This window comes from Aptenodytes forsteri, unplaced genomic scaffold (genome assembly GCF_000699145.1).
Source record: "Aptenodytes forsteri isolate BGI_AS27 unplaced genomic scaffold, ASM69914v1 Scaffold229, whole genome shotgun sequence".
Lineage (NCBI taxonomy): Eukaryota > Metazoa > Chordata > Aves > Sphenisciformes > Spheniscidae > Aptenodytes > Aptenodytes forsteri.
In genome coordinates, this window is record NW_008795863.1 from 6,920,281 (window position 1) to 6,941,737 (window position 21,457).

The window sequence follows — 21,457 nt, forward strand, 5'->3', positions numbered from 1 at the left end:
GGTTGGACTCGATCTTAGAGGTCTTTTCCAACCTTAATGATTCTATGATTTTCCCTCAGGTTGTTTTTGAAGTATAAAAACAGTTCTCAGTTTCTTTGCAACTTTCTTCACTGCTAACAGGAGTTGAGCATCGGTTATGTGATCCATACTTACTATTCCACATCAAAGAACAATGGCCTTTCATCAACACATGAAACTGGTTAGGAATGCCCTTAGAGATGTTGTAAATAAGGAGCATCGGCTGCAGTACACTTACACATGCTCAAAACGGCTATTTGCTCTGTCAATTCTAGTACATAATAAACAAAAGTAGACAGTTTAATATAGCTGTTTTGCAAATTTTAATTACTGGTGTGTTGCAGAATTTCACAAATGACTTCACTAGGGTCTCAAAGAGTGAGAATTAGTAACACATTAGTTAAAAATATACCAGTAACGTCATTACAGAAGTGGATCTAAAAGTCAGTCCGTTTGTAGTCTTGATTATTGTAGCCTCTTTAGGATTGAAGAGTTATGACCACAAGTAGTACCAGAACTTTTGGACCATTTTAAAGGCTTTTGTGGTAGCAATATGAACACATGCAGTATACTCAGAGCAGGAATCCTCCTTTTCCCTGTGTCACCTATTGCAGAGTACAGACAAGATCAAGAGTTGACTTAAATGCATATGAAAAGTTTCTCACAAACACCTGAAGCTTGCTCACTCTCTTTTAGAGAGAATGATGATTTAAAACACCCTAGCAAGCTGCTTTAGCAATAACATGACAGAGGAAAATGTAGGAAAAAATTAAATTTTCCCTTAGTAGTAGTAAAGTTTGCTTTACTACTAAAAAAAAAAACCAAACCCCCAAAACTCCAACGGACTTCAAAAAGACAACATTGAGATCCCATATTTAAATCACTTATCTGACTCATGAATAAATATATGCTTCACTTTTTGGCAACAGTATGCAGGGAGAGAAAATAGCAAATGTATGTTGATGATACTGCCAGAGACCCAAACAAAAGTTCAAAATGTTTTTAAACTACAGCAAAATGTCAAGAAACTTTGATATCTAGGCCCACAGACATTGACAGACATGATCAAAGTCTTTTCCTCTCCCGTGGATATACTTTCTTCCTGTTTCAATGCTTCTGGAACACAAATAAATCTGTCAAAGATGCTGCTATACTTTACATTCAAACCACATTGTAAAATGCAATATTTTTACACGTGGATGGCAGATTTGACCTTGATACAAAAATCTCTGGATAATGCAAAAGGTTATCATTGGAGTTATGCACAGGGAAGTGATTATAACGTGAGGCAACAGAAGTGGAAAACCTCTTTTATGAAGAAAAGGAGGGAAAAGGAAAAGCAATCACGTGTGCGAGGAACTAAAGAAAAACTGAACATATGCATGCATTATCCTTTTTAATCTCATATTGTTATTCTGAAGCCTGTTGAGAGAAGGAAAAAGAGGTTTTCCTACCAAGGGAATGCTCAGCATTTTGTGGGAGATGAGTGGTAGCTACAAATCACATGAGCACTTATACAAAGTGCAGTACTGAATGACTTCATAAAGATCTTATGAGATGTAACAGTTCCTTCTGACAAACCAACTGTTTGCAGTGCTCTTTATTACCATGGAAACAGAGTGAGAGTTGGATTGTTACGCACATACTGGGGAATTTCTCTAACACAGAAGAGTTACAGTCCTCAGTATACATTCATTTTACTTCTTGATTTAATAATTTAAATTTTGCTTTAGAAAAAAACCAAACCACAAAACAGCAACACTGAACCCAAAACTCTTTAAAAGTGTAATATATTTCTAAACTGAAAACTTGTTTAAACATTTGTTTTCTTGACATAAGACACCATAAAAACAGAAGGAGCTTCAAGTTCTATTGTAGAACTTGATGACCATGCATCATCTTGCATTTAACACACAAACCTGTTTGTCTAAATGCTACCATAAGTAAAGCTAAATGGATGATACCTTACTGACTCTAAAATCCTCTTCTTCTTCTCAGATTACTTTTTTTTTTAATAAAGGAATAGGGCTTGGGAGTTTGGATAAACAGTTATAGAAAAATGAATACATGAAACCACAGACTACGTATTAGTCTTCAAAGCTTAACAGTTCTAATACAAGGTGGTTATAGTAACTATAACTATGTGACAGAGGACTAGATTTCTCCATTTTTCTACCCTTCATCTCTCCATTCTTGCAGTATAGGTCCTTGCTCCCAACTTCCAGCTCTCATCATCTTCTTGTCCCACAAGTTTTGTTGTGCTAGTATTAGCAAAATAGTATTAACTCCTTGTCTAGCAATGTTATATATATTTAAAAGGGAAACATGCTACTATCCATAGCAAAATTCCTTGGTTTTGCAGCTGAACATCAAATAATAGAAGGTTCTGTGTCCACACCAACACCTCACATCATCCTGACATGCCACAGAATTAACAGGGTTTTTTTGTTCATTATTTTTCTGTCCCAGTGGACGGGCTGCCTGTGTTTTGATATTATTTCCTACTTATACCCTCATGCTCAAGTACTTTTTTTTACGTCCTCTGATGTGGTTGCTAAAGGTGAACTCCTTCAAATCAAGGCTGAAATGCTCTACAGTTTCAGGAATGTACTATGGTTTGACTGCTGGAAGTGCTCATTTGAATCTCATCAAATTCTGTGACTGAAAGAATAGAAATGTTTCCAGTTAACTTGAATCTAGCAATGAGAACAGTATTTCTACCTGTAACTTTTGAAATATACGCATTTACCTAAAAGTGCTATTGTCACACTTTTTTCCCCTGTTAGTTAGCATTAATGTCTGTAAACTAACAATAATTAATAGAATCATAGAACAATCCAGGTTGGAAGGGACCTCAAAAGATCATCTGGCCCAACCTTTCCTGGAAAAGGGAGCCTAGATGATATTATCTAGCATCCTGTACAATCACATCTTGAAAACCTCCAGTGATGGGGACTCTACCAGGTCCCTGGGGAGGTTGTTCCAATGAATGATTGTTCTCACTGTAAAAAATTTCTTTCTTATATTGAAGACAACATTGAGATCCCATATTTAAATCACTTATCTGACTCATGAATAAATATGCTTCAGGCTTTTTGGCAACAGTATGCAGGGAGAGAAAATAGCAAATGTATGTTGATGATACTGCCAGATGGACCCAAACAAAAGTTCAAAATGTTTTTAAACTACAGCAAGTTGTCATTTAAATCACTTATCTGACTCATGAATAAATATGCTTCAGGCTTTTTGGCAACAGTATGCAGGGAGAGAAAATAGCAAATGTATGTTGATGATACTGCCAGATGGACCCAAACAAAAGTTCAAAATGTTTTTAAACTACAGCAAGTTGTCAAGAAACTTTGATATCTAGGCCCACAGACATTGACAGACATGATCAAAGTCTTTTCCTCTCCCGTGGATATACTTTCTTCCTGTTTCAATACTTCTGGAACACAAATAAATCTGTCAAAGATGCTGCTATACTTTACATTCAAACCACATTGTAAAATGCAATATTTTTACACGTGGATGGCAGATTTGACCTTGATACAAAAATCTCTGGATAATGCAAAAGGTTATCATTGGAGTTATGCACAGGGAAGTGATTATAACGTGAGGCAACAGAAGTGGAAAACCTCTTTTATGAAGAAAAGGAGGGAAAAGGAAAAGCAATCACGTGTGCGAGGAACTAAAGAAAAACTGAACATATGCATGCATTATCCTTTTTAATCTCATATTGTTATTCTGAAGCCTGTTGAGAGAAGGAAAAAGAGGTTTTCCTACCAAGGGAATGCTCAGCATTTTGTGGGAGATGAGTGGTAGCTACAAATCACATGAGCACTTATACAAAGTGCAGTACTGAATGACTTCATAAAGATCTTATGAGATGTAACAGTTTCTTCTGACAAACCAACTGTTTGCAGTGCTCTTTATTACCATGGAAACAGAGTGAGAGTTGGATTGTTACGCACATACTGGGGAATTTCTCTAACACAGAAGAGTTACAGTCCTCAGTATACATTCATTTTACTTCTTGATTTAATAATTTAAATTTTGCTTTAGAAAAAAACCAAACCACAAAACAGCAACACTGAACCCAAAACTCTTTAAAAGTGTAATATATTTCTAAACTGAAAACTTGTTTAAACATTTGTTTTCTTGACATAAGACACCATAAAAACAGAAGGAGCTTCAAGTTCTATTGTAGAACTTGATGACCACTTATACCCTCATGCTCAAGTACTTTTTTTTACGTCCTCTGATGTGGTTGCTAAAGGTGAACTCCTTCAAATCAAGGCTGAAATGCTCTACAGTTTCAGGAATGTACTATGGTTTGACTGCTGGAAGTGCTCATTTGAATCTCATCAAATTCTGTGACTGAAAGAATAGAAATGTTTCCAGTTAACTTGAATCTAGCAATGAGAACAGTATTTCTACCTGTAACTTTTGAAATATACGCATTTACCTAAAAATGCTATTGTCACACTTTTTTCCCCTGTTAGTTAGCATTAATGTCTGTAAACTAACAATAATTCATAGAATCATAGAACAATCCAGGTTGGAAGGGACCTCAAAAGATCATCTGGCCCAACCTTTCCTGGAAAAGGGAGCCTAGATGATATTATCTAGCATCCTGTACAATCACATCTTGAAAACCTCCAGTGATGGGGACTCTACCAGGTCCCTGGGGAGGTTGTTCCAATGAATGATTGTTCTCACTGTAAAAAATTTCTTTCTTATATTGAGATGAAACCTCTCCCAGTGGAACTTGTACCCATTGCCCCTTGTCTTCTCCATGTGGCTCCTTGTGAAGAGAGTGCCTCTGTCCTCTTGGTAGCTGCCCTTTAAGTATGGAATACTGTGATGAGGTCCCCCCCAAGCCTTCTCTTCTCCAGGGAGAAAAAACCTAGCTCCTTCAGTCTTTCCTCACAAGGCAGGTTCTCCAGCCCTTTGACCATCTTTGTGGCCCTCCTTTAGACCCTCTCCAGTCTGTCCATGTCTTTTTTGAATTATGGGGACCAGAACTGGACACAGTACTCCAGACATGGCCTAACCAGTGCTAAGTGGGATGATCACTTCTCTCTCTCTGCTAGTAACGCCCCTGGGGGTGCAGCCCAGGATCCAGTTTGCCTTTGTTGCTGCAGCAGTGCTCTGCTGACTCATGTTCAGCTTGTTGTCCACCAGAACCCCAGGTCCCTTTCAGCAAGGCTGCTGCCCAGCCACACAGATCCAAGCCTGTACTGGGCTCTTTGGTTACGTCGTCCCAGGTGCAAGAATTTGCACTTGTTTTTGTTAAACTTCATACAGTTCTTGCTTGCCCACTCTTCCAGCCTGTCCAGGTCTCTTTGTAAGATGACTCTCCCATCTGTTGCGTACACCTCACCATCTAGCTTAGCATCATCAGTGACACTGATAAAATCACAATAGAGAAATATCTCATTCTACTGCTTTTGTTCTTATTTCTCTTGTAGTCTCCATCAAATACGGAAAAACACAGCTTTTAACAACAAATAACTTCAGAGTCCCTTGAACCCAGGATGAGAGTGGAAGAAGAAACAATACAAAACATTTGCCAATAAAAAAAAAATCTGACAGGTAAAATCAGCAAAAAAAGTCAAGCAGCTAGAGATCAGAGTAGCCTAAGATAAGATGCTAACCAACTACCTCAGCATGGCTTCAGCATCCATAACATGCACCTCCCAGTAAGCCACAGTGCATTCCACTGAAACATGACACAGGAGCAACGGGTATGATTTTTACAGTATTTCATTTTCAGCAGAAATAACTACTACTGTTCAGCTTGAAGATCTACCACCGTGGCACAAATACGATGATGAGGTATGATATCTGCCAGCTTCATACAGTTATAGTCTCCAAATGAACAGCCCCGCTGTTGACAATGCTTTGATATGCAGTCAACGATCTTACTATCATGAAGAGTAGAGGGAAGAAAAAAAAAGCTCAACATATAAAGAAAAGGAAAATGTAGGTTTGACAGACACAACCCACCCTAATCTACGCACCAATCCTTATTGATCTATACCTTTGCGTCTCTCTCTTTTACTTTACACCCCTTTGGTACTTTGTTCCTGTGTTATTAAGTTCTTGCCCTTGGTGAGCATTTTTAATAGTTGCCCTGGATGGCTCACAACAGCTGGTTGATCTGCAAGGACTACTTCCTCAAAGAATGAGTAGTTCACTCCAATGTGCAGAAACTCAAGTGTGGCAGAAGGCCAGAATTGATTAATCAAGACTCCTGATCAAGTTCAAATGCTGATGGGAAGTATGCATAAGGTTGAAAAGGGGATGGGCTACTCAGGAGGAATACAGGGATGCTGACCAAGGGTCGACCAGTCAAGGGAAGTGATTCTTCCTCTCTATCCAGTCCTTGTGAGACTGCATTCTGAGTACTATGTCCAGCTTTAGGCTTCTCTGAAAAAGACACTGAAACACTGAAGTGAGTCCAGAGGAGTCCTCCAGATAATCAGAGGGCTTGAGCACTGGACATGCAAGGAGAGGCTGCTGAGGGAACTAGGATTGTTCTTAAGAAGAGAAGGCTAAGGGAGACCTTACTGCTGTCATATTGCAAGTAGGGTACAAAGATGAAGCCAGACTCTTCTCAGAGGTGGACAGTGACAGAAGAGGCAGCAACTGACAAAAGCTGAAATATGGAAAATTCATTAGACAAAGATGTATTTATTATATAATCAAATACTGGAACAGGCTGTCAAAACAGGTTGTGGAATTTCTACTCTCTGGAGATACTCAAAACTCAACTGGACTTGTCCAGCTACCTGATCTAATTGACTTTGCTTTGAGCAGAGATTTAGATGACATGACCTCCAGAGATCCCCTCTGACCTAAGTTGTTCTAGGATGCCATATAATAGTTCCACATGTCCAAGATCTCCCAGTCTTTCCCTGAAAAGTTCTTGGATGGCTACTGCAGGTAATGATTACCATACATAGGCCTTCATTTTCAACAATGTCAGGTTCAGCCATCAATTCAGCGTCACAAGGAAATGAAATAATAATTAGCCTTCCTTTACAAACTCTTGAGCTGAGCTACAGAGGCAGAAGCATCAAGTTCAATTTAAGAAGCTATGCATAGACAAGGAATGGTCAGGCTAGTTTGCACTGCTGTACCTCAGGTTTATTAGTTTTGTTCAAGAAGTAAAAACAAGAGCCTTAATTAAGCAGAACAGAATGTACACGGCCTAGAAAAATGAACTCCTGAGATCCATGACTGGCACAGAAAACGTGAACAAGAGATGACAGAGTCCTAGAATGGTTTAGGTTAGAAGGAACCTTCAAAGATCATCTAGTCCCAACCCTGCTGCCATGGGCAAGGACATCTTCCATTAGATAGGTTGCTGAAAGCCCTGTCCAAGCTGACCTTGAACATCTCCAGGGATGGGGCATCCACAACTTCTCTGAGCAACCTGTTCCAGTTCTCACCACCCTCATCGTAAAGAATGTCTTCCTTATGTCCAATCTAAATCTACCCTCTTTCAGTTTAAAACCGTTGCCCCATGTTCTGTTACTACAGGCCTTAGTAAAAAGCCTCTCTCCGTTTTTCTTATAAGCCCCTGTATATATTGAAAGGCTGCAATAAGATCTCCCCAGAACCTTGCCTTCTCCAGGCTGAACAACCCCAACTCTCTCAGCCTTTCTTCATAGGGGAGGTGTTCCAGCCCTCTGATCATTTTCGTGGCCCTCCTCTGGACCTACTCTAACAGGTCCATGTCTTTCTTATGCTGAGGGCTCCAGAGCTGGACACAGTACTCCAGGTGGGGTCTCACCAGAGCAGAGTAGAGGGGCAGAATCACCTCCCTTGACCTGCTGGCCACGCTTCTTTTGATGCAGCCCAGGATACAGTTGGCTTTCTGGGCTGCAAGTGCACATTGCCAGCTCGTGTCCAATTTTTGATTAACCAGTACCCCCAAATCCTTCTCTGCAGGGCTGCTCTCAATCCATTCGCCCCCAATCTGTACTGATACTGGGGATTGCCCTGACCCAGATGCAGGACCTTGCACTTCACCTTGTTGAACTTCATGAGATTCACATTGGCCCACTTCTCAAGCCTGTGAAGGTCCCTCTGGATGGCATCCCTTCCCTCAAGTGTGTAACAACGGCACCACTCAGCTTGGTGTCATCTGCAAACTTGCTGAGGGTGCACTCGACCCCACTGTCTATGTCATTGATGAAGATATTAAACAGTACCGGTCCCAATACAGACCCCTGTGGGACACCACTTGTCACCGATCTCCATCTGGACATTGAGCCACTGACTGCAAGTCTTTGGATGCAACCATTCAGCCAGTTCCTTACCCATTGAATAGTTCATCCATCAAACCCATACCTCTCCAATTTAGCTACAAGGATGTTGTGTGGGACCGTATCAAAGGCCTTACAGAAGATAGATGACAGCAGTTCCTCTTCCTTTATCCACCAATACAGTCACTCCATCATAGATGGCCACTGGATTAGTCAGGCATGATTTGCCCTTGGTGAAGCCATGTTGGCTGTCTCTAATCACCTCCCTGTCATCCATATGCTTCCAGAAGGATCTGTTGCATGATCTTACTGCGCACTGAGGTGAGGCTGAGTGGTCCATAGTTCCCAGAGTTGTCCTTTTTAAAAACGGGTGTGATGTTTCCTTTTTTCCAGCCACTGGAGACTTTGCCTGACTGGCATGACTTTTCAAATATGATGGAGAGTGGTTTAGCGACTATATCTGCCAGTTCCCTCTAGACCCTGGGATGCATCTCATTGGGTCCCATTGACTTGTACATTCAGGTTCCTCAGTCTGTCTTGAATTTGATCCCCTCCTATGATGAGTGGGACTTCATTCCCTGCCTTGAGATACAGGGACTCAAGAGATGTGGGAAGAACAATTGCCAGTAAAAACTGAGGCAAAAAGAGTGTTTAGTACTTCAGCCTTCTCCATATCAGTTGTCACTAGGTCCCCCATTTCACTTATTGGGGGGGGGTACAATTTCTTGTGTTCCTTTTCTAATGTACCCATAGAAGCCCTTAATATTATTCTTCACAACCCTTGCCAAATTTAGCTCCAGCTGTGCCTTAGCTTGCCTGATCGCATCCCTATGCTGCCAGGCAATATCCCTATATTATTCCCAGGATGCCTGCGCCTGCTTCCACTGCCTATGCATTTCCCTCTTCTGTTTCAGTTTGACTACAGCCCAGGCTACCACCAATCTTGACCTTTCCAGTAAGTTCCTCTGCGTTGGTGAGCAACAGGTCCACTAATGCATCTCCTCTGGTTAGGCTTTCTATCACCTATATTAGGAAGTTACCCTCAATGCACTCCAAGAGTCTTCTAGACTGCTTGCAGCTTGCTGTGCTGCTTTTCCAGCGGATGTCAGGGTGACTGAAGTCCCCTAGCAAGATCAGGGCCTGCAAGTGTGATGCTTCCTGTAGTTGAACTAAGAACGCTTCATTGACATCCTCCCCTTGATCAGGCAGCCTGTAGTAAACACGAACCACAAGGTTTCCTTTGTTGGCTTGGTCTCTAATTTTCACTGATAAGCTCTTGACCTGTACACTACTGCTTTTCAAAGACAACTCTGTGCAGCCAATCCTTTTTTTTTTTTTTAGGTAGAGGGCAACCCCTCCACCTCTCCTTCCTTGCCTGTCCCTCCTGAACAGTTTATAGCCATCGATTGCAGCACTCCAATCGTGTGAGTCATCCCACCAAGTTTCAGTGATAGTGATCACATCATAGCTTTCCAGCTGCACGGTAGCTTCCAGCTTCTCCTGTTTGTTATCCATGCTACGTGCACTGGTATAGAGACACTTCAGTTGGACTGCTGACTGCCTCACCTTTTTGGTGGAACCTTTTTGGAGGGTTGGGGTCATTCCTCACTACTCCAGTAGGTGCGCTCATCTACCCTGGTGCTTGCGAGTACACTAGTGTCACAGCTTTGCACCCCAACCCCCAAGTTTGTTAGTTTAAAGTGTGATTCACTGTCAGCCAATCTGCCAGCAATGCTTTATAATCTCTCCCAGCATACAAAGTAGTTACCAGTTTTTCACTTGTTGACCCTAGTTCAACATATACAAAAAGACATGACATTTCACATCACATGCAGTTAAGCTGGGGGCTCAATACCACAAAATATTGTGAATGCAGAAGACGTCCAGTTACTTTCTGAACCACATAACAAGTTCACGGAAAAGAGCAGTCCATAGACAGGAACTCAAAAGTTCCCAAATCAGTTTTGTTGCATCTCTGCACGGCCTTTCTGTTCTCCTAGTATTTCTCAGGTATCTGATACTGGCTGCTGGTAGGAACAAAGCACAGATCTAGACAGAATGCTTTGTGTGGTCTAGTACAGCAATTCCTGTGCATGGAGATACACCTATCACTGACCGAACTATTAGTGCACTTTGAGCACAGTGCCTCCAAACCTGAACCAAATCAGTGTCTTTGGCGGGACGGGAAACAAATGAAGTGCAGAAAGAGGGAGGGGGCAAAAGGAGAATGGTACTTAAAAATACAGTTGCTATTTATAGACATTGTTGAGATTGTTTTGAAACAGAAATCGCTGTGGGAATGGTATAATGCTTGAGTCTTGATGTCTGCATTTTTTCTGTACAATTTTGAGCCCGCTGTACCTAAGATGTACATACTTAAAAAGCAATCATAGCCACAAATAGAATTTTCAGAGAAGCCATGAACAGAAATTAATTTTTTCAATAAAATAATACCAAATGCTGGTTACATATTTAATATACCAGTTCGATAAAAACTAAAGCAGCATCTTTTTAAAGAAATACTTGCTCTCATTGGTAAGTTAAGCCCTGTAGAACCACAAATGGGACAGCAGACAAAATTCTATGGTAGCTCATACAAAAACTGGTCACCAAGTTCAACCAAAGTCAGTACAGGAGACAAAAACCTGGTAACACAAATGCTGACCTGCCTGGATGACATCCGCAAGATTATTATCGACTGAAGTCATTTTACTTCATATTCATACTTCTTAAAGAACCATTTGAGGAGGTACGTGTGTAAATCTGGATTCTTACATGGCCATTTTGAGTCATTTTTAAAAGAAATATTTATATAAAGAACATAGTGTTAACTGTAAAAGAAAAATTAACTATTTTTTTCATCAGCTGTTACTAAAAGTTAAATTGCTCATAACCACATAATATTCATATAAACATCATTTACACAAGATCGTTTTGGCAAGTACTTACGCAAAGGATTTTGCCCTTCGCTGGCATAGTACTCGTACATCCCACTTTTGACAAGTGTATCGTAGTGGGGCAGGAAGTCAATCCGCTCCTTGGTTGCCGAAAGCAGCATTTGATCAACTGACTGTAGCAGATATAAAGTAACTCCATCTTGAACAAGTTCGCCTGCAGTGAACATGAAATATAAAGTACATTGAAAAGCACTCACTGCACCAGTCAACTTCTGCTCTCAAAACCAGTACAGGTTTAGCCTCAGGTAATCTCTGTATTTTCTTAGGCATTGACTACTCAGCCTCCTAGCAACAACATTTAATTTAAAATCTTTTCACATTTCCAAGCTTAATAATGCAAGTTTTCTCAGGTGACAGCTATTTACATGCCATTTTTTCCTATCATTTACAGAATTTGTGATGGAAGGTAAAAAATTACCTTGTATAACTGTCATCATACTAACGAGTAGTTGTTAAAAACTTGTTTGTGAAAGTCAATTTTGTAACAATTCTTGGCAAACTATTATAGGATTTGTACTTCCAGTTGATTATTGCATGTCAGAGTATAAACAATCATCATGCGATCTTTACAATTACTATAAGAAATAGCTGTATTTATTTTGCCATATAAGATACTTACTGAAGTTGTCTTCTGTAATTTCCTTCCTGTTTGTTGTGGTGATAACAAAGTTTTCATCAGTAGCTATGCCAAATGCCTACAAAAATTGGAGGTTATTCAGTTATGATAACTATGTACTCTATAAAGTATTCAGATAAATGAAAAAAAAAAAGCAGCCTTTCTATTCACTTTGCCACAAGCTCCTAAGAAGTGAACAAATATTTTTTCCCGTATTAACTCAGAAGTAGAACGCAGTTTAATTCCAGAACTTAACTTAATTTGCTTTCTCAACTTAGCCAAAACTGTCTGTACTAGAGTAGTTTGGTTTTTTACCTGCTTAAAATATGTTCTAGTGAGCAACAGGAATTTTAAGGAGGAGGAACTGTCTTACGGGTAATCACCTTGAGGGCTGAGGAACGAGACTGAACAGCTCTACTTCAGACTGGGCAACTACAACAGCAATAGTCATGATCTAGAGGGTGTCCCATATTTAACTGCACTCTTTTGAGACATCAAATCAACCAAATATTTCTTAATGTTGGATACACATTAAAGTCTTTGTTCTTCAATTACATCATACATAAAAAAAATAATCAAGATTTCTTTTAGAAAATTCTTTACCATTAAAACACAGAAGTATATTCTTCTGAACCTAAACACTCTTTGCTACTTTGCTGTCTCCAACTTTTGAATGTTTCTGCAGCTTTGCCTTTTTATCCTGCTTTCTACATAAATTTATATGCCTCTACATCTGCCCTCATTATTGCACCCTGACGTCCAACACTAATCTCTTTCTCAAAATAATAAACTAAGTATCTGTATTTTCTCCTGCCTTTCCAGGTCTTTGAAACTCAAGTAAAAGTCAGCTCTGGTCTTGTTTAACTCCATCAACCCCTTCAGTCCTGCGGTCATGACTCTGACAGGTGCTTTCTGCACTTTTAGATTCTTCCCTGAAGCTCTTGCATTCCCTGTAGCAGCTTGCCCTCATCATTTCCCATACCTCTTTCTTTCCATCCCTAGTACTCAGACTCACAAAAATAAGCGGTGTTTTTGAAACACTGCTTAAGGTTTCACCAGAAGTCTGCTTTCCATTTTTCAGTTACCTTCTCCCTAGTTGCGACTATGTTAGTATCTTACGTTATGTATCTTATGTTAGTATGTTATGATACAGTTAGCATTCATCCATCAGCAAAATTGGCAAAATTGTCAAATTTCTCATAGTGCTTGGTGCAAGTGAAACAAATGGAGATGACAGGAAGAGATTGATATTCAGACTTAAGAGTCTGGAGTAATTATTACTTTTTAGCTCTTCTACGATCAGATCACTTCAACTTAACCTCTCACATTACACAAATTTCCACATGGCAAACTTGTGCAGGAAAAAAAAAATTGCTCAGAACACGGAAAATAAGCAATAAAAAGTATGGTTACTATAAAACTAACATCCTACTGTGCCATTTGAGGTTAATGGTTAATATAGAAGAACTGAACTGGGGAGTTTTACGTTTGAACTCACAGATAAGCATCTTTTCCCTCCAGCTATAATTACAGCTCCCGTTTTCTCTACCTCCCAAAAGCTCTTCTGCTCTCAAAACCTTATGAAGAGTGCAGTATTTACTTTAAGGCAGCAAGAAGTTTGGATGAGGTAGTGCATACACAAGACAGCAGCCTGCTAACTGAGCAGGGGCAGCCTCCTCCTTCTGCTCCTCTCCCCCATTCCATGGGTGAGCCTCAACTAAGCTGACCGCAACAGCCTAGCAGGCAGAGCTTCACCTGTATTTCCTGGGTGAGCCCTGCAATTATGGTATCTACTGGCAGCAGGTCCTTTCCACTTTGCTCCAAATGGCTGTCATTTCAAGATAAGCTACTAGGCAGGTTCATGGACCAAGTTTGGCAGTCCTAACTGCAGATAACCTGTTTTTCTTGTCTATGCTGGAATTTAAGAGGCTACATCCTTTGTAAACTTTGGCCAACTTAGAAAATTTCTCAGTTTGAAAACTTCACTTGTATATAAGACCTATTTGTTTTACTTTCTCCTTCCCTCTGTCCTATAGTCTTAGTTATCCCAGCCCCTGTCTCTTCCCACTACGCCAGGTAGCGGTGAGGTGGCTGCACAGTTGTCCCATTATGTGGGTGTGGTCTCCAGGAAGATGAGCCGGTCATCCCTGAATAAAAGTGAACCTACTGGGTAATTTACTTTAACAGTTGGTGATGTTTCATTTGATTCTGATAAACAATGTTTGGTCAAATGTTTCATTTCTCACTAAGATTCTCGCATGTAAGAGACATCATGGTCTCTTTTGTTGACTTGATATAAAGTTCAGGTTCCACTGCTGAGCCCCTTTCAGCCTAGCATTGTGCCCCTTTTCAAATAAGCACTGAAGATGCACCCAATTCTTGACTTCAGAAGATTCACGTGACAACCTAGCAGTACGTTCAGATTATAAATCTGTTGGTTATTCTTTTGCAAATTGTCCAGATGCACAATCATGATCTAGCTTTTGATGTCAAAAATCTTGAAGAGTACAATAGAATCACTATACTCAGAAATGACTCTGCACATTCAAAATGAAAGCATGTTTGGAGGTTATTGTGTTAAAACAGCTAAGCAGAAAGCTTTTTTTTTTTTTGATACAAAAGAAAAGACTTTTGGGAAAAAACAGAGACAAGCTCCAAATTAATCCACAATCTAGGAGGAAAAAAAAATAATAATAGTGTTCTCTAAAAAGAGAGGTAGATATGTGAAAAGACAAAGATTCCTAAACTATTGGTTACATATGATCACTACGTGCAAATGCAAAAGTCAAAATGTTACAAAGATGAACAGTTATATGCATACAAAAGAGAAAAAAGCCCCCTAAAACCTAAAAAGTACAGAAGATTATATCAATGAACCAAATTTTGAATAGTCTGGGAAAACAACCATAGCTGTTCACTAAGAGCCATTTAAATTGTTTGCTAAGCCACACTTGGAGGTATACGGAGTGTACACTGCAGGGTTTTGGTGCCAGGGGGCTTGTAGGGGTTACCAGTGCGGGAGGAGGCCATGAATTGCCCTGAGCCAGCCATAGCCAGCGCCAGATGGCTCTCAGACTGATGGAAACAACCACTGCATGCCAAAATTTCAACCAGAAGGGCACATGGTGCTCAAACGTATTGGGGAAGAAATAGGAGACAAATGAGAAGCAACAGAGGAGATGCATCAGAGGAGACATTGCTAGGGACAGCACTTTAGACACACTGAAAGGAGGTGCTCCATGCCAGAGCAGGGATGGCCCCAAAGGTGCTGGGGCCCATGGTGGATCCATATCAGGCCAGGGAATTCCCCCTCTCTGTCCTCCTACTCCCACGGGGCTGTGGCCTGTGGACAACCCACCAGAGCAGAAGAAAACCAGTAAAGAGCATGGAGGAGGAGCAGCAGCAGAGGGAAACCCTGCACATGGCCCTGACCTCTCGTACCGCCTGTCACCTCACCAAAGGAATTGGGATTGACCAAGCATTGTGTGCTGGGAGAACAAGGGAAGCTTAGACTAGGAATGGGGGAAGAGACGTGTATGACAGAAGATGAGCTTGGAGAAGGGGGAGGAAAGGCATTTCCCTAAGTGTTTGTTTAATTGCCCCCCCCAATCAATAATCAAAAGTTTGTGTTAATTGGCAATAAGTTAAGAAAAATGCCCTGAGTCGAGCCTGTTTTGCCCGTAGCAGGATGTCAGTCATTATACCTATGAAACGATACATAAGCCAAAAAGCTGTCATTTTTCAAACAAAAGAAATGCATTCCTTATAAACTGGAGGCTCAGTCTGTAGCGCTGCCTATGTTTCATGATAAATAAATAAAGCTAATAGCTCTCAATTTGTTGGTGGATGTTTATGACATGAGATTAATATAATGCTAAAAGGTAAGAGTTTCAAACAGCCAAACGAATGCCAGATGCCCAAGAAGCTTTCAGCAGAGCAATTTACAGGTACGATATTTGAAAGTGTGAATGAATTGTGATCTCTCTAACCCTTAAATCTGAATCAAGAAGCAAGGTTCCATTTATATACTTGCTTCAGACATGGGTTTTCTTTATAAACTAAAAAAAACCCTCAAAACGAAACACAAGCCCACAAAACACAGACAACTCCTCAGCAGCTGAGACTCCTTCAAATAGGCCTCAGTTTCTTTTCTCTTTCTCATATTAGCACATAAGCACCAAAGCAAATTTTGCTGCTATTTGATCTGAACATGCACTGCAAGGCTTACCTGGCTACTAAGCCGACGAGAACACTTAACATGAAGTCAACATACATTTCGCCTCTAGATTTACCATCTGCCTTGAAAAAGGTGTTCAACAACCAAATGTTCAACTTTGTGTGTGTACCACCACAGCTTGCAGTAAAATAGATAGGCTTGAAGAGGTAAGTGAAGGAGAAATAACATACTGTATGCACAGAATCATTGGTCTGCTTCCAGTGGTTCTCCAGTCTATTACCATAAAATAATAATTTCTGGTGCTGACTTTTCAAACTAAAGGAATGGAACAGTCTCACACATGACAGACGTAAAACAGTGAAACTGAAACTACGATATCTTTAGAGAAGCCATCTAACCCCTTGCAATCCAAACTTTTCCAACACAAACAGTTGTTTCCTACAATAAGCAACTTCCATACCTTTAAAATGCTGTGTCTCTTCCTACAGTAACCATTCCCAGCAGGCAGATGCGTGAGAATGATGTGAAGAACTGGCCTCAGAGCTTGGCGATGTAGCCAAGGGATAACAGAGCCATAACAGCCATCTTCCACAAAGTGACACCTAGCCCAGAAATAATTTTCTGGCTAATAGAACTGTATTGCCAATGCAAACCTCTTAAAGGGGACCTGAACTGTATCAGTTAAGTGTAAGGAAATCTGGCAATGGCATTTTCAATGCTGTCCTTTATAGCTACTAATTTTCACAAAACTTATCTACATACCTTAGCTACCTAACGTGATAAAAAGCAATACAGCTTTACTTTGAGTATTTCACATTGATCCAGTGGCTCCTTCGCAGGAACTTGTTCAGGAACCTAAAAAAGGAACCTAAATGCCACATCCAAACTCTGAGAGGCCTGTAACCTTCTGTAACTTTGCATGCAATTAACTGAATGTCCCATGCTATTTGCCAATTTATCACCTGAAAGATATACATTTATCAGTTAGCTATCCTGCTTTATGCCACATCAAAAAGAATTATCCATGCAAATTGAGAGAAGTCTCCTAGATCAACAAATGGATGAAACTATAAAACACATTTAAGGAAAAGGATTTTATTCTCAAATCACGGATTTTCAAACCAAGAACTGTCTTTCAGTAGTGCTTATGGATACTGAGATACCTGTATCATCTCTCTCAATTATTCATATAACTAGATAATATTAAGGTCAGTCATACAAATTAGCAAATACAAAAACTAAGATATAAACAGATTAAGTGGAGACAAAGACCTTGCTGGAAGTAATTGAGAACAACTGTATGTAACTCAGAGTGCTAAACAGATACACTTTTCCAGTCCACTGTTGGGTCAGCTAGTCTCAACATGATGACAACCTGCTGAGGATCTGGTACTGAGCACTCATGGTAGCAGAGCAAGTATGATAACAATCACCTTTAATCATAATCTAAATGAGCTTGCCTAACGTCAGAACACAAATGTATATCATCTTTGGACATCAACAGAAAGGGGATCCAAAAGTCTCTAGAAAAGCTATTGTATTAAAAAAAAGACAGAAGTTATTTCTAAGCATTTCTTGGAGCTCAAAGCAAAGAGTTGTCTATTACAGAAATATAGGAACACCCAGTAGCCTGTATCTTCTGGGCAGATGGTCACTAGAGACAACCTACAGACAAAAACCAGCAGTGACCACTATAGCGTCCTGAAATGTTTTCCAACTATCCTTTACTGACGGAGTCACCTCCATCTAAAGAACGAATTACGGAAGACAACATTTGCAGAACTTGAAGTGCCTTGTCCTCTGTCCTACTTAAAAGTTTCACTACTTTCAGAAGTTCAATTGATACACTTCTAAATATTTACAAAAAGATATCAATGAAAGGTGTTAAGAAGTGAACAGATGGTTCAACAGAAACACTAAGAACATTGCTACCTATCACAAGATCCAGTAATAGAAGAAGTTTTTATGTACTATCTTAAAGTAAAGCTTTATCATAATTTTGGTGGAAAAACAGAGAGAAAAACAAGAGAGGAAAATTGCACGACAGAAGCTCTCTACAGAAGCCACATACATAAATCTATGTAATCTTGTCCAGACCAGTGAGTTAACTCAGACACCTTTTCAAGATTTGCAAGATTTAACAAGCGGAAAGAAGCTGGGCACCCTAGAATTTATGCAAAGAGCATGCTGTCGTTACCAGACTTATTCAGAGTCTAGACAAACTGTCTTTCACCAAACTTAACTTTCACCAGACCTCCACAAGCCATTGTGTCTAAAAGCACAAATCACAAATATTAATAAGTGCAGCTATCAGCCAAAATTTTGACATCAACTCCCTACAGCTTCCACCATGAAAATACTTCGTATGGCATCACTTATTAAAGTAACATTAAGAATTCCGAAGCCACTCTTCAAAAGCAAAAAAGTACTTGGTCACATCTAAGAAGCTGCACCTGGATAACTAATGCTAAAGGAATGCAGATGCTCTACATCTGACCATAATGCCAGCACTCAAATTTCAGCAGGAACTTAAAAACCACACAGCTTTCCAAATCAGTCAACACACAGTAAGCTAGTACCTAAGTGCACAAAGGTATGCAAACTGCATCCTTCTCCCCACTGAAACATCAGTAACAAAGGTGCTATAAACAAGCATTTCAGTGAAGCCTGAAATACAATATGACAGTTTTGGAAAAACCTCACAATACTGTTGCATCTTATACATACCATACATACCTTACAGTACCTCCAACACTTTCTTTAAAAATCAAGAAAAAACTTGTTTTGTGTATGCACGGCATGTTTAAAATATATCTGTTTTCAGTTCCTGATTATACAGAATCTTGAAAAGTGAGTCAATGAACATAGATTTTATAATACAAAACTATAATCATTGCAAGATGGATTGATTAATCATTAAGAATGGATGTACTTTTATTGAGCACATATATTAGAACAGTATCTTAGTAAGTAATCCAAATACCTTTTAAATACGTTTAAGAGTTACCCTCTGGTGATACAAACAGCAGAAGTTGCTAATATTTTTTCAATGATCACAAATAATTTCATTATACATTATTTATTAGGCATTGGTAAGCAAATATTCACAGAAAAAAAAAATTGCACTTATTTTTTAAGTAAAAAAAAAAATTTTCTTTTTTTTTTTACTTCACCGCCACAGCTCTGCTTCTTCTCCACTCCCTCTTAACGAACATCCTTTTTTGCCTCTTAGATTATTGATACACTGGAATTTATTTTGGTGGACTCGCAAAATAATCTGTTTACGTAGTAGGTAGACTGTTAGTATACAATGGGAAGCTCAACAAAAGATGTGACAAAATATTAAAAGCAAAATATTTTGTTTTATTGCGATGCCTGAATTTTGAGCATTTACTTAAATTACGGATATTTCCTTTCCATACAGATTACAGATCTATACTTCCTATATATTTCTTCAAACAAGGAGGTCACAACAATGATGGAAAGTTTCAGAAGAATTAAAGAAGCATTTACAAATGTGTTCAATTCCTATTTAAGTAATAACACTGATTTTAGTACCATTAGCTCTCTTCAGACTGGTACTTCACCTCAAAGTGTCTCAAAAACCCCTTCACACATAGCAAAACTTCTGTGCAGTTTTCAGCACAGATACCTTTCTGCTTTAAAAGGGGTGTGACCTCTGTAAGTGCCTGGAAGGATTCCTGCCAGTTTAGCATCAAACTGAAGTGCTCCAGCTTCACTGTGTACCTGGATGCGAGCAAGGGATCTAGGATTAGCTGCCAACAAAGTTTAGCTCCATTCTGCTCATTGCAGGTAAATATTTCCAATTATACTCTAAAAGTCAGGACAAGCAGCGGGGCATATACCTAACAGAAGACAACAGGAAGGTGTACAAGCAATAGTACTCCCAAGAAGAGGTGAAACTCCATATTTAATTCACTTATTCACCTTAAAACTTCATGGTTCTGGGGCCTGAAATTACATGACTGCTCCACATATGCTCGACACTGTTCAAATGGAATAAACAAGCTAGCAGATCATTTTAAATTAAGAGGTTTCCACTTTAGGATTGATCACTGCAAGGAAGAACAATGAAGACTATATATGCTCCAGCTTCTTAAGATTTTTTTTTTTTTTTTAAATCTTTCCATCACACACACGCTCAGAAGGAACAGCTAATTTATCAGTATATAAAGCCACATCCAACCACACTGCCATGCATTAACTTGCTGTTAGGGGACAGTAAAAAAATTTCATAAGATGACGACAAGTATTTGCTTCAAAAAAAAAAAATCAACAAAAGTTTCAAAAATTAATAAAGAATATTTTAATAATAATAATGGAGGAATATTTTATATGACAACAGACAGAGAGGACATGAATCAGCTCCTAAATCAACTTGTCAGTGGCTGAATTTCTTGTCTCAAGAATCAGTTATTTTGCAGGAATTTGTTATTTCCAAACAGGAAAATACCTTCTCTCTGCATTATGAAAGAAACATAAGTCTCAGAAGTAGCAGCCTAAGACCATACCTTATGGCATTCAAGTATTGTCAACTCAGAATCATCACATACTGCAATCAGGTTTAATTTAATTTTTTTTTCCAAGATTTACATTCTCCTTTGACTCCTACATACCCAGTTATAACCAAAGGAATTATCTTACGCCACAGGAAGGTGTTCACAGCAGAAATAATTCCAACAGCTTAATATTTCTGGTGCCCTTGTCAGATATTACCACCCCCACAGCCCAGTTGGCAGACTGGAAAATGTATGTGCACCTTTGCTGCTACAGTGGAATCATTCAGTCGCATGACAAACTGCCAATGAACGTCGATTTAAACTTGAGCCGGTACTGAGATTGAGCCACCGGACAGGATACCCGTGGAAACAACACTGCTAGATATGCGGCATTTGCCTGATCATGCACTCAGGGGACCTCCAATAGCTTTAATTGGAGAAAAGCAAATACAACATTCCACTTCATCCTAGCCTGAACAATTCAAAACTTGCTTATCAAAAGAATCTTTCTTCCTGAACTTTCATCACTTCCCTGACACGTTTTCAGCACCATGAAGTGGGGAAAGTCTGTCCCAATCAGGTGAACCCATGCATCACCTTTTTCCTGAAAGCAGTTAGCTGCAACTTTCAAGAGGTCAGAAATTCAGCACTTTGGAGTACAACACCCAGAGAAACACAAACAATGCGCAAAACTCCCAGAGGCACCGAGATGCCAGAACGCTCTTCCAGAAGCCTAACAAGAACTCGTACACTGTTGGTGAGGGAGACATCAGACATCAAACTTCCTGGACCTCAACCTGTCCAGTTTTCACTGTACCAGCATCTACTGGTCATGTGTCGTGGCTTAATTTCAGTCGGCAACTAAGCACCACGCAGCCGCTCGCTCACTCCCC

At 39.7% G+C, this 21,457-nt stretch overlaps 1 protein-coding gene across 1 annotated transcript in view; it reads right to left on the minus strand.

Annotated features, from left to right (window-relative positions):
- SMCHD1 (structural maintenance of chromosomes flexible hinge domain containing 1) overlaps positions 1-11,942 on the minus strand; it is an 83,887-nt gene extending 71,945 nt beyond the window's left edge. Inside the window, 2 exon segments of the mRNA XM_009284122.1 lie at positions 11,244-11,405; positions 11,871-11,942. Of these exon segments, the coding sequence (XP_009282397.1) occupies positions 11,244-11,352 (109 nt within the window). The 5' untranslated portion in view covers positions 11,353-11,405; positions 11,871-11,942.
- Between the last annotated feature and the right edge of the window lie 9,515 nt (positions 11,943-21,457).